Below are 12993 nucleotides of genomic sequence, written 5' to 3' on the forward strand. Positions count from 1 at the left end.
TACCAACTTCTTCTCTGGGTACTCCCAATGTTAAACTTCGCAACCGCACTCCTGCTCTCCCTCGGACAGATCAGATAGAGACTCAGCCAAAGGCGGGAGTCTGGCACAACCACCTCCGATTGGCCAAAACTACGTTTCTGTTAACCCTTTCCTTGACTGGGTTACAGGTGCGACCCCTCTAAAAAGGGTCTAAAATTGCCAGTGGTTCCCAGGGTCATTGTTGTAAGAGATTGGTAAGGGCTATCTTTGCAGTTCAAATTGCAAGAAAAAAAAAGGAAGATGGGCGGTTTCAAATGTAGATTGAATGGTAAAAATCCATTCAGCCAATATGGAGATATCAATGTCTAAAGTCAAGAAAACTGTCTTTTTGGCAAATTTGAGGGCATATGTTTTGAGAAGTAATAACTTAAGTAAACTATAAGCTGTAGGTGGGGGATTTTAACATTACTGACCAAGGAAAACACACATTGAACATATGACCTAGGGAAAAAAGCATTGCTGAGGTCTTATTAAGAGGATATTGATCTGGGGAACATAGGACCCTGGGAACAACCCCTAGAGAGCAGACTATGATAGTTTGGAACAATCAGGTTAATGTAAAAGCAGACTGAGGGGCAGCACAATCAAAATGAGGTTTGGAATCAAGTCAATGGGCCTTTTCACAGAATACATTTTGTTTTGTCATAGCAGGAAATGCACAAGTGTTACTAATAACATTAACAACAGCTCTATTCGGTTTAAGTGTCTCAGTAAGCCATGCCAGTGTGACAGTGAGCCAACATGCACAACACCAGGACCCTGAGATGGAAGCAGCTAAATGGAATTCACCCATCATTCATTTTATTATTTACACCCGTGCGTTTCCCACTGTGACATGTCAAAACGTCTTCCGTGAAAAGGGCTTAAAACTATACAGCAAACACCAACTATACAGTAGGTACGTACACAAGGACTGATTATAATGTGATGCAGCTGGGGAAGCAGAATGGCTGAAGATGAGTCACAGGTGAGCAGTGCAGGGGAACACACTGAGGGTGCCTGTTGGATCGGTGAGGAATGGCTGGGTCTGAACATGTAACAATCTTTTAGGAAAAACAACAACAGAAGTAGAAATAAACAAAAGTAGGGGGAAATGACACGGATGCTGCTGCTGTCAGGTTGACTTCCAACTCAAAAAATGGAGATGGTTCTTTTTGCCAGATGGTTCTCTCCACCGCACATCTGTACCCCTTCTTCTCTGCCCTCACTGATGAATCCCTCAACAGGTGAGTCATGAGAGAACCACTGGAGTGACTCATAAGTTTATCATGTTGATATTTCCAAGATTCTAAACGTAAGTTCTTTATACACAAGGCTTTGCTAACAGCCTGATCTCATGTTAAATGTATAATTACCAATAATAATAGCCATGTACTCCAGTTTTATATGTAATTGATAAACAGGTGGTGCAGCGATGTGATTTAAACATGACTGGATGGTGGGTGTATTCCCCATTTTTTTTTAACAGGGACAATGTACAAAGAACTTTAAGCTGATATAAAACAAGGAGAGTTTGACAAATTGCTATTTTTCACCCCTAGTCCCTGGGCAGGTACAGTAGGTACTAGATATTATTCATAATTTAGTTAGAATTATTTATTTTGCTAAAATAGATTTAGCTGAATATTTGTGAATACTGCATACTGTATGTTGAGTTTTTTTTTTTTAATCATTCCTGCACTCAAGTGAAATGTGCATTAAATGTGTATGTGTTTGTGTGTTGCCAGTCTTTGCTGACATTCAATGAGTGGCTAAAGAAAGGCCTGCTGGTGCTACCTCACTTCTGCCTGGGGCGAGGACTGATAGACATGGCCATGAACCAGGCTGTGACTGATGTTTATGCCAGATTTGGTAAGTACTTATTTAACTGATAAAGTTTCATGAGTTTTGCATCAATATGTTGTAATATGTAGCATACTTTCCATCACTAAACATATTTAAAATAATGTAGAAACCAAAAAGGAAAGTCCAAGGCACTCTCTTTTAGAAAAATACAAAGCCTTTATTTATGGCTAAGTCATAGTGCTCCGACGTCAAAGTGCTCCGACGCGTTTGGCATACAAGCCTTACGAGGCTTGTTTGCCCGCCAACGTCGAGTACTAAGATTAATGATGACTTAGCCATAAATAAAGGCTTTGTATTTTTCTAAAAGAGAGTGCCTTGGACTTTCCTTTTTGGTTTCTACATTATGATTATCCCATCCAAAGAGCACCTCTAGCTAATTTTTTGAGTCCTGGAAGCGCTCCGCTACAGACATTTGATATATTTAAAATAATATAATCAGAAAATCCTGCTATTTAAATGAATCAGTGGCATATGTACATTGGGTGAAAATGACCATTTACCAAATTTTACTAAATTGTACCTTTTGTAATCAAAGTTCTAGTAGTTTATACTCTTGAGTTATTGCTGTCCTGGCTGTCTGGAAAATTATTGTTTGTACAGCTTGTAACATATAACAAATACTGACTTAGTACTGAACAAAGAGTTCACTTTTTGTATATATCTGTTTTCAGGCGAGGAGTACACACAGGACCCTTTCCGGTGGGACTTTGTGGGGAAAAATATTGCTTTCATGGCAGTGGAAGGCTTTGTCTACTTTATTCTCAATCTTCTCATCCAATACCGGTTCTTCTTGGACCACTGGTAAGTTACTGTCTAACCACAGATCGTACAAGATTAAATACACAGCGTCTCAACCATTACACCAAATTCTTTCACAGAGTGTCTAAACATATACCCTCCTATGAACACATAAGAGTGTTGTACCAGATGATTCTCTATAGATGATTTTCTTGCTCCTTTCAGGTTATCAGACTACAAGCAGACTTCAATACGAGATGAGGATGGTGAAGTGGCAGCAGAGAGGCAGAGAATTTATAATGGAGGGAGCAAGACAGACGTCCTGCAGATCAGAGACCTCTCTAAGGTAAAAATCACTGGCTCGCCGATGTTTATTACATCATAATAATTCAATTTCAAGTTTTTTAAGCTTAGCTTTATTTTCATTCATCCATTCATCCATATCTATACAAGTATAGCTTGAATGAAATGTAGAAGAAGAAAACGACGGAATAAAAAAAGAAAATCAACAAATCAATAAATATAAAAATAAAGGCAGAACATGGACACAATAATACACAGAACAACAATGCATACAAAATAATTAACATATAAGCTAGTCCCTAACAGACCTGCACATATAATTAAAAAAATTAAAAGAATCAATGTCTGTAGGAAGAAATTAATGAACGTATGATATATATTTTTTAAAGAATTAGTTTGAGGGCATTTTCGTCTTAAAAACAAAGTACTCAGAAATGGAGTCAGTTATCATTGTTTCTGTGCCTCCTCTGCACAGACGTATGTGGGCAGGAAGAGGGCAGCTGTGGACCGGATATGTGTGGGAGTCCCTGCAGGAGAGGTAAAGTCACTGAGTTCATTCACATTGAGAGTTACTATTGTAACTACTGCTTTATTTATATTACTCAGGTTTTCTCTTTTTGTGTTTGCTTGACTAAACCTAAATACTGATTAAGCTGCCACCCACATTGTTAGAGATGCAATTATATGCAGTAGTTGCATAAATATGCAGACACCATACTGAAGTACTGTATGTCTGGTCTGATTTTGTGTTTGTTTCTGTTCTAATGTGCTTGTGTTCTTTATTAACACATGCATGTAGAATTTCTAGTCATTATATGAAACCAAATAGAATATTCCAGTTTCAAAAGAATACTAGTAGTCATTCTCTCTAATAGCAAGTGTGCATCAGCACTTTATTGTCAGTATTTCAGCAGAATTTGTCCTCGCATCGAGAGCCTGATTGTCTTTTGTCCGGTTAGTGCTTTGGTCTTTTGGGAGTTAATGGAGCTGGAAAGACGACAACCTTCAAAATGCTGACTGGTGACACAGATGTCAGCTCCGGTGAGGCTACTGTGGCTGGTTACAGGTACATAAAGTCCATGGTCGATATAACACAAACTGTGTTCACAAAACTTTGCTTTTGGTTTATCCTGCTGCACGTAGTTTCAGATGGGAGACGACCAGAAACAGTCCAATGAGTTAGAAAGTTTGAACATGGGAAGGTCAATCTTTCATAATTCTGTTTGATGACCTTATCTGACTATAAAACCAACCCATGTGGTACTCTGAGTAGGAAGGAAGCTAGAAACTAAGGCTTGATCGACCATTCGTTTTTGTAGTGGAGCTACAGCAAAGTGATTTTGGTGTAAAGTTTTTTTGTTTTTTTTTAGCTTTTTTCAAGTCAACTTTTTGAATGTACCGAGTTTTCCTCTAAGAAACTCTGATCACTCATCTATTAAATGGCAGCAAGTTATGACAAAAACAAATGTGTCCATTAAATTCAATTGACAAGAAGATTAAATGCCATTTTAAGGATTCAGCTTCTTCTCAGATCTGGATGACATGTTTTAACTACTGACTCTTACTATTACTGCTTACTATTGGCTCACTGCAACGAGTGGCACCTTATGTCCTGTTTTGTAGCATCCGGACAGAGATTCTGGACGTGCACCAGAACATGGGATACTGCCCTCAGTTTGATGCCATCGATGAGCTCCTAACCGGCAGGGAGCATCTGTACCTCTACGCTCGTCTCAGAGGGGTACCTGAGTCTGAGATCCGCAGAGTGAGTAGGACTCCAGCTGCTTCACATCTTTAGCTGTCTAAGGATTTTTCATTCTGCTGTTTGGCTCAGCACTGCATAGAGAGCTTTATATCTGTCTGGTAATTTTGTTTTTGTTTTGTACATCTCTCAACTGTTGCTCCATGATTGCTACTGTTTGATTTGTCATTTTAATTTGGCTGCAACATTGTTATGAAGGGCTTAGTTAACCGTAGGGGTTGCCCATCCTAAAAACGTAATGTGGATGGACATGTCCACCAATGCATATTTCCCCTTCCCCTCCATAGGTGGCAGAGTGGGGTATCCAGAAGCTGGGTCTGACAGAGTATGCCAGCCGCTGTGCAGGGACATACAGTGGCGGCAACAAGCGCAAACTCTCCACAGCTATCGCAATGATTGGTTGCCCAGCGCTGGTGCTGCTGGTGAGTTATCCAGTGATGGGGAGCTCATGAGCCCATTGTTTGGGGTTTTTGGGCTTTATGCAGGGATTTATCAATGAAATGGTCTATGGATACAGATGGGAAGCCATATGGCTTCAGTCAAGCCTGGCCTGGAATGTTTTATACATTGGCAAGCAACTGCGCAGTTCAATTCAAATTGGCATACATCTGAGATATTTACCATATGCTGATAGAGATAAGGATTTGGTCTCTGTTCACATGGAATTATACGAGATAAGATAACAGACTGTATTGTCATCCATCTATATACAGCGCAGTACAGTACCTAGAGGATCAAAATGTTGTTTCCCTGGTCCCAGTGCAAAACTAAAGAATAGAAAAACATAAATACAAGTAGTGTAAATACAAATACATGTGGTGTAAATTAATGTAAAGAAATGTAGTAAGTAAAAGCTGTTTTATGTTCCCTGATGATATTTATGTAGTATGGTGCAAGTAGGTAAAGTGAGGTAGGGTATGAAGTAACACATGCTTGTGTGTGTGAGAGAGAAAATCAAGTTTTTTGTTTGTTTGTGGCTGTGTGTGTTTAGGATGAGCCCACGACGGGGATGGACCCCCATTCTCGACGCTTCCTGTGGAATGCCATCATGAGTGTCATCCAGGACGGCAGGGCCGTGGTGCTAACATCACACAGGTTCAGCATCTAATAATGAAATTAATCCACCGCACACATCTGCTACAGCAGCTGACCAAACACAGTTAACTATTCTGCCAACAAGGGTTGATGAAATCATGACTAGACTGGCATATGTTTGATTTTACCACAGAGATCTGTGGAATTATGATGCATTGCTCATAGACATAAAGTGCAGCAGTAAAAATAAAGATGGATTATGGTTGTTTTCCACCAGCATGGAGGAGTGTGAGGCCCTCTGCACTCGACTGGCCATCATGGTCAATGGGACTTTCAAGTGTCTGGGTACCATCCAGCAACTCAAATACAAGTAAGAGGTTTTCTGTATTTGATCAGGCTTGTACAGTGTGTGGATAGTATTTTAATGTTGATTGATGATTCCAAACCTTAAAAAAAACACGATAAAAAAAGGCTTCTCTGCATCATGGAATAGAAAACTTTAACAATCAAAATGTATGTTGCAAAAAGAATTGTGTGGGTATTCTGTGGGTAGCCTTAATATACGAAGAAATATACATTCAGACTTTGAAAGTGATAAAATTATGAACAACTTTGGGGCATAAAAAGACGTAGTACAATTTGTGGGTATTGATATAAAGTATATTAGAGGTAGAATAAAAAATCATCACGTTCAACCACAGACAAAAAGAGAGATCTGAAGTAGGTGTAACCACAGTCACTATAAAGTGTAGGAGAATTGAAATGTATCCTGAATAATGTTTAATATCTTTACATTGTGTTTTCTTGATCCAGATTTGGTGACGGCTACGTAGTGACCATGAAAATCAAGGCAGCTAAAGTGGGCTTGCCCCCAGATCTGGAGCCCGTCGAGAGCTTCTTGGAGAGCAGCTTCCCCGGCTGCGTTCAGAGGGAGAAGCACTACAACACGCTGCAGTACGAGATCGCCTCCTCCTCCCTGGCCAGGATATTTCAGCTGGTGGTGGCCAATAAAGAAAGGCTCAGCATCGAAGACTACTCTGTTTCCCAGACAACACTGGACCAGGTAATTATGAAGTGAGAGTCTCAATCTGTTTTTAATACATGTGAGGGAATTTTTCCTGATAACACATGTGAAGAAACAATTGTCAGTCACCTACTGATAACTTATCAGTCTAAAATAATATACTTGTACAATACAAATTTGATTTCAATATTTATTTGTTTTTAAATATTACATTTAATAATTTTTTTGTCAAAGAAAACCTCTAAATTAAAATTAATGCATGCTCCTCTTTGAGCCGCACTTTGCATTGGGCAATTTGATTGGCTGTTAAACATGGAAACAGTAATGCCACCTTAGACGGCGCCAGAATAAGACCACAAATCACACCTTCATGCTGCAGTTAAACATATAACTACAACTTTTCAACTTTCCACTTTCTGTCTTGTATAATACAATTATGTTCAATATTTAAATATGTTGTACTTCTCTTTAAAGACCTGTTTATAAACTTGACATTTTAAATATATTGTGGCTAACACGTCTTGTAAAATCAATAAATTATGACTTACAATCCTTATCAGATACGTCATGGTCTACAATGCCTTGGGGCAGTTATAAAAGTGTTTTATTTTTTACTGAATCAGCTTCTCTGTTGTGCAGGTGTTTGTCAACTTTGCCAAGCAACAGACAGGCGAGGACGAAGACATTACATTACACAGACGAACAGCGGGTGGAAGAAAAGACATCAAGATCTCTCCAGTGCAGAGGAAAACATGAAAATATTACCGGTAAATATACAGAAACACAGATGTGAAGGTGTCACTCTGCAGGGCAGCGATATAACTTTTCACATTCCACAATTTAAAAGGTACTTTCAATATTTCACTAGCCAAATTTCTTTTTAGGGTAGAGCCAAGCATGACCAGTTAACCTGCCAAAGTGACTGGTAGAACAATTAATGTTTCCAGCCACAGACAAACTTAACAGGACTTTATCTTCCACGATGTCATCAAAAACCAAGCATGTCTGACACATTACTTAGACTTGAAATGATATGTGTTAACAGCAGTTTGATGCAAAAACAGCTGGTTCTTCACCTGAAATATGTAAAACAAAACTGATTGACTAGCTTGTATAAGTCAATCCAATCTGTACATATATATGTAATGAATACATAAGCACCTTAGAAGCAGTATTTTTTTTATATTTACATTAACGCACACACCTCAATTTTATGTGACACATGTAAACAAATGTCATTAATGTTGGTTGTCTATTTGTTTTCCAAAACACATTTACTAAGCAATAGTAAATGTGTCCTTTTCAGTCATTCACTGTTGTACATTTAAGTATTGCTTTGTCTGCTGTGTTTCATACATTGCCATGTTATGCTGTTCTCCAGTGTCAGTACAAAATAGCACACAATATTCTTCTTGAAGGATTACATTTGAGACAAAAGGTAATAACATAAATATATCTGTACTGTAGATAAAAAGGAATTATATTTTGTATCTGACAAGAAAAAAACTTTACCTTGCTTTATACTTTATGCTCTTGCCTAGCTGATTTGTACTGCATCATCAATCCCAAATAAAAACAAAGTTTCATAATGTAGTGCAGTATTTCTTAAATATATTTCTAAGTATTTCAGCCCTTCCTTGCTTCTCTTAAATCTGCTATTGTGGGTTATTTAGTGAGGAGAAGAAGAGTTGAAAGGCTTTTCAGTCTGGTGACCTGCAGTAGCTCCACTGACCTCCATTGAAAAGCTAAGAAAGCTACTGCCGGTCAGCGGAGAGGCGGAGAGATAGTTTTGTATCGAGGCCAAGGCGACACTGTGCAGGGTGGCTTGTCACAACCTGGATTTATCTGACACACGGTCCATTTACTGTTCTCCTGTCGCAAGTGATGGTGTCATTGCCTTAAGCCACCCACTAGCCTGAATTTCATTGGCTATCTCAAAGAAACAGAGGGATGATGGTAGGTGCACTTCGGGGCTGCTAATTAATTCTCTGGTGTGGATCTCATGCTCCTCTCCTGCCCATATGGTCATCTGGATGAAGCTGATGGGCATTAACAGTGGCGCTGTGGGAGAGCAAATGAGTCACACTGTTAACAGGCTGTGAAATGTGGCTGTACTGTATACTGCTGAATACTGAAAAGCGCTAACTTAGAGCACCAAACCAAAACCAGTTCAATCATCACTTAGATGAATAAAAGAATAGCTCGACGAGCCCCAGTTGTCCTTACTTGAATAGGCTATATACGTTTATCACAACATCAATCTGGCCAGAGAAGACCTTGGTACAGCATGCATTGACACAGTCGTACCAAAAAACTTTAATTATATTGCATTCGCTCACCTTATATTCAGTGTATTTCCAATCATGCATAATCTTGTATGATCACTCCACCTTGGAGGAGGCAAAACAATATTGTGTAACCATTGGACCAAACTCTTTACGATGGGACTCTGGAAGATTTACGTCTTCATTTTAACCTCCAGACACCCAGAGCCTCCTCACATTTGCATACCAAGAGTGAAGGACTCAAGTCCTCTCAAAATACCAAACCATGACCATGGACAAATAACGCACAAATCATACTTTTCTTCCTAACACATTGTGGTTAGATGAGGTTAAAACACAAAAATAATAGTCTAACCTAGTAATCTGTGCATGACACAAAGACAAAAATGTCAAGTGAGCAAATCCTAAATATTGTGAAGCAACACATTTTGACCTCAAGTAAAAAAATTATGTAACCTGGTTTGTTAAGAACCATCTGAGAAACCGTGATTGAAAACTGTTTGGGAAAGGGCAGGCACTAAAAAAATACCTGGCAGGTGATTGGATGAACATTCTATCATGTCCGCCATTGTTGTTTTGAACTGAACAGTCGCGGCTGAATGTATTAAAGGCGGCCCCTTACCGTGGCCGTCACACACACCTAAACCACGCCCGTAGCTGCCACTAGCTCTTCACCGGACACTGATTGGTTTCATCCCATCACGTGATTTCATGATATGCAAAAATCCAGCTGCCGTGCAAGGTAAGATGAGGCAAAGTGGAGCTCAAACTTCTTTGAACTTCTTTCAATGTTTATGCATCTTTTTTCTATGTTTTTGTCGCTTTTTTCAATACATGCAGAAAAGTCCTAGATTTCTTCAAGGTTTTTGTTTCCCGTGTGCCTTTTTATCCTTCTTTTGCGAAGATGCCGCCTTTCATGACCAACCTGGACCACTGCCCGACCGGAGACCTCCGTCCCCGAGTTGACTCGCTACCCGCCACTTCGTCCGAGGGCTGACGGTGATGTACCGGGCCTGGCCCAAAAAGATTCAAAACCTCAACCCAAGTGCGTTGTGGCGGCCTCGCCCTGGCTGTGCTCCAGGTACCCAGGCCTTGGGGTAAAGAGTAAAGTCAGTAAATTTGAGTAAAATCACATGCTTCGCTTATCCCATAAAAGTAACAAATGCCATCAATCAATGTTCTTAAGTAAGTATCATCACACATAATGGCTACTCAGATTGTCAAAAACTATTATTTTAAATATTAATTGTTATCTGTTAAATGCATTAGCATGTTGAGGTGGAACTAAGCTACGTTTACTTACTAACTTGGGTAGTTTAACCTATTTTCTGTGGAAATTGTGACTGACAGGAGACAATTTGGGATCAGGTCAACCATCAGGTCATACCATACATCAGTGAACAGCTGATACTCTCATTAAACCCCTTTTCCGTGGCTGTGTTTTCAATGCGGCAAAAAATTATTCTACTGGAACTGTTGCAAAATTATTATTGACTTCAGACTACTTGGCTCTTATTGTTTTAATTTGACACTTAATTTAACACACCATCACTTCTATCAGCTGTGCCTGACATGTGTATAATAAAGTTTAGAGAAATGGCAACTTGACTGTGTTAAGAAAGCCTAAATAGCTTGAAATTGACCAGACATGCGAACAGAAATTAATTTACAGCTGCAGCCTAAATTAGAAACTTAAATTAAAGGAAAACTGCCCAACTCTAATTTCAATAAACCATACTGTAACAACTGAACTGAAATATAGAGTTTTGTCCAAAATTTGAAGCACTTCTTGACGGCATGTTATAAATCAGCTACTGAAATGTTGTCTTTAGATTAAATATTTCATGGTCAGGCTCACCTGGTGGTGTGCACACTAGGTGATCGGTGGCAGCAAATCCCTTGTGATGTATGTGATGTTGTGTTCTGAAGAGAAGAATATGAAAGGTTTTTCAGTTATTACTGTGACAATATCAATACTCTCAGTCCACATGTTGCTTTCATAATCGAATTACAGATATTCCTGTAATTCTCTTGTTGTACAGATGCCATATGGTCTCTTATGTTGAAGTTTTCAAAATGTGATGCGTGTCTCTTCAAGGACAGAGTGGGTGAGGCCAAGTGTGGGACAAGTCAGACAAATCCTACAAAACTGATCCCTGGGGACTTGACCACTGACTACCAGCTTAATTAACATTGCAGCCTCAACTCACCCTCAGAATCATCCTCTATCGTCTCTGTGCCTATCCATCCAAGGTGTCCTTTAGAGCAATACACATGAAGTTAACTATTTGATCAACTGTGTTTATTGCAAAACCCATTCTTCACCACAGTGATCACTATACAGTATACGTAGATAAAACTGTCCTGAACTTAAAATTCTCTATCTCTCTGCCTTGATCTATTCAGTGGCTTCAAATTAAAATGTTCTGAAATGCATTCATGTAAAACAAAGTGAATTGTCCTCTTTATTAAATGTGGGATACAAACAAAACAGACATGACATAATGCGGTATTGAATTCTGCTTACTGTAATCTGTTAAGAAAATACCTCATGGAGAACTTGCCCCCATGAATGTCTGTAAAGGCGTTATTAAAATCATATAAAACAACATCTAGAGATAATCTCAAACAGCCTCTTGATATGATGGCATTAATGGCACACATGTTAAAGTGGCACTCTACTAATTGTAGACATATTAGTCACAAGGAGTCCTTTTAAACCGTTGCATAATGTTGTTTTAAATTTGGGATGTGAAGATAAAAGAGAAGAGGGGATTTACTTGGCCAGAAGAATTTACAAAACAAAATGCTAGCGAGTTGCATCATGGGAAGGTTTTAGCTTTTACCTTGGCCTCTGCTGCCTCGATTTAGACCATTCTTTCAAAAGTCCCCCAACTATAAGAAATTATAGCACTTAATCACTGGAGTAACCCTTTAAGGTTTGCAAGACGTATCTATGTTGTTTGTAAAGTGACATCTATGTCCAGCTTTATAAACAATGGATGAAAATAAGGCGAGATGATCAGGTGTCCAATCTTATAATGTTAGTTATAATAATGTTAGCGTCAGGTGTCATTGGAAGCTGCAATGATAAGAAATGTTCCATTCATGCAGGGAATACATTAGAAATCTTTATATTTGTAGTTTGCATAGTGTAAAGTGTAAATGCTGTTGTGATAGTGATGTGTGGGTGGAATATGCCTTAATCTTTTTTGGGTCACACTATTTAATACTTTTTAAATCTTGAGTTTCTTTCTTACTTTCTTTACTGTTTTTAGTTTGTGAGCCAGTGCGGCATATATTTTGGGTCATAAGTTTAATTGGGGGCATGATTGAAAGATGGAGTCAAAAAAAGGTTACTTGTGTATCTATATAGGGAGCGGGCAAAGAATAAAGTTCTGGATGAGAGACAAAGTTGCCAAAAGCCAAAAGGAGGGAAATTTTGCATTGAGGTTGGTGTGTTATAATCCAGTGTGTATGTTTTGTGAGAGAGTGAGACAGAGAAAGAGAGATTCACATGAACAATACAATACCTTGATTGCAGTGGACAAGATGATTACATGAATACATTCTGCATTCAATCAGTGTGCATTCAGCTTATCATATAGATAACTGCAACTGTATCTGTAAGTGTTCAGCAGCACATTGAGCTGATGCACCATGTGACATTTGAAGTGAGAAAGTTGAAAAGCATGGGAGGAACAGAATTCAAATGCATTCTGTAACCTTGGAATTGTGTGTCTTTGTTAAACCAGTTCTGCAAAGTATACTTTTCCTTTTTTCTGTTTTCTTTTCTTCTTATCCTAGTAGATACAATATAGGCTACCGTAGCAAAACTTGGCTGGCCATCTGTAGCCTACTTATGTCGATGAAATGCCAGGTAGTGTATAGCTTTACGATACATATTACAATTTTGGATTTATTGAACTCTGCCATAAAATGGGCCATTCCATTATGAGATG

At 38.8% G+C, this 12993-nt stretch overlaps 1 protein-coding gene across 1 annotated transcript in view; it reads left to right on the plus strand.

Annotated features, from left to right (window-relative positions):
• Positions 1-8339, plus strand: part of LOC120568298 (retinal-specific phospholipid-transporting ATPase ABCA4-like) — a 42277-nt gene extending 33938 nt beyond the window's left edge. The window contains exons 40-50 of the mRNA XM_039815706.1: positions 1767-1890; positions 2556-2685; positions 2848-2968; positions 3401-3463; positions 3885-3991; positions 4549-4690; positions 4975-5109; positions 5679-5782; positions 6000-6092; positions 6536-6785; positions 7386-8339. Coding sequence (XP_039671640.1) covers positions 1767-1890; positions 2556-2685; positions 2848-2968; positions 3401-3463; positions 3885-3991; positions 4549-4690; positions 4975-5109; positions 5679-5782; positions 6000-6092; positions 6536-6785; positions 7386-7502 — 1386 coding nt within the window. The 3' untranslated portion in view covers positions 7503-8339. The remainder of the gene's footprint in view (positions 1-1766; positions 1891-2555; positions 2686-2847; positions 2969-3400; positions 3464-3884; positions 3992-4548; positions 4691-4974; positions 5110-5678; positions 5783-5999; positions 6093-6535; positions 6786-7385) is intronic.
• Positions 8340-12993: the final 4654 nt, after the last annotated feature.

Source organism: Perca fluviatilis, chromosome 11 (genome assembly GCF_010015445.1).
Source record: "Perca fluviatilis chromosome 11, GENO_Pfluv_1.0, whole genome shotgun sequence".
Classification (NCBI taxonomy): Eukaryota; Metazoa; Chordata; class Actinopteri; order Perciformes; family Percidae; genus Perca; species Perca fluviatilis.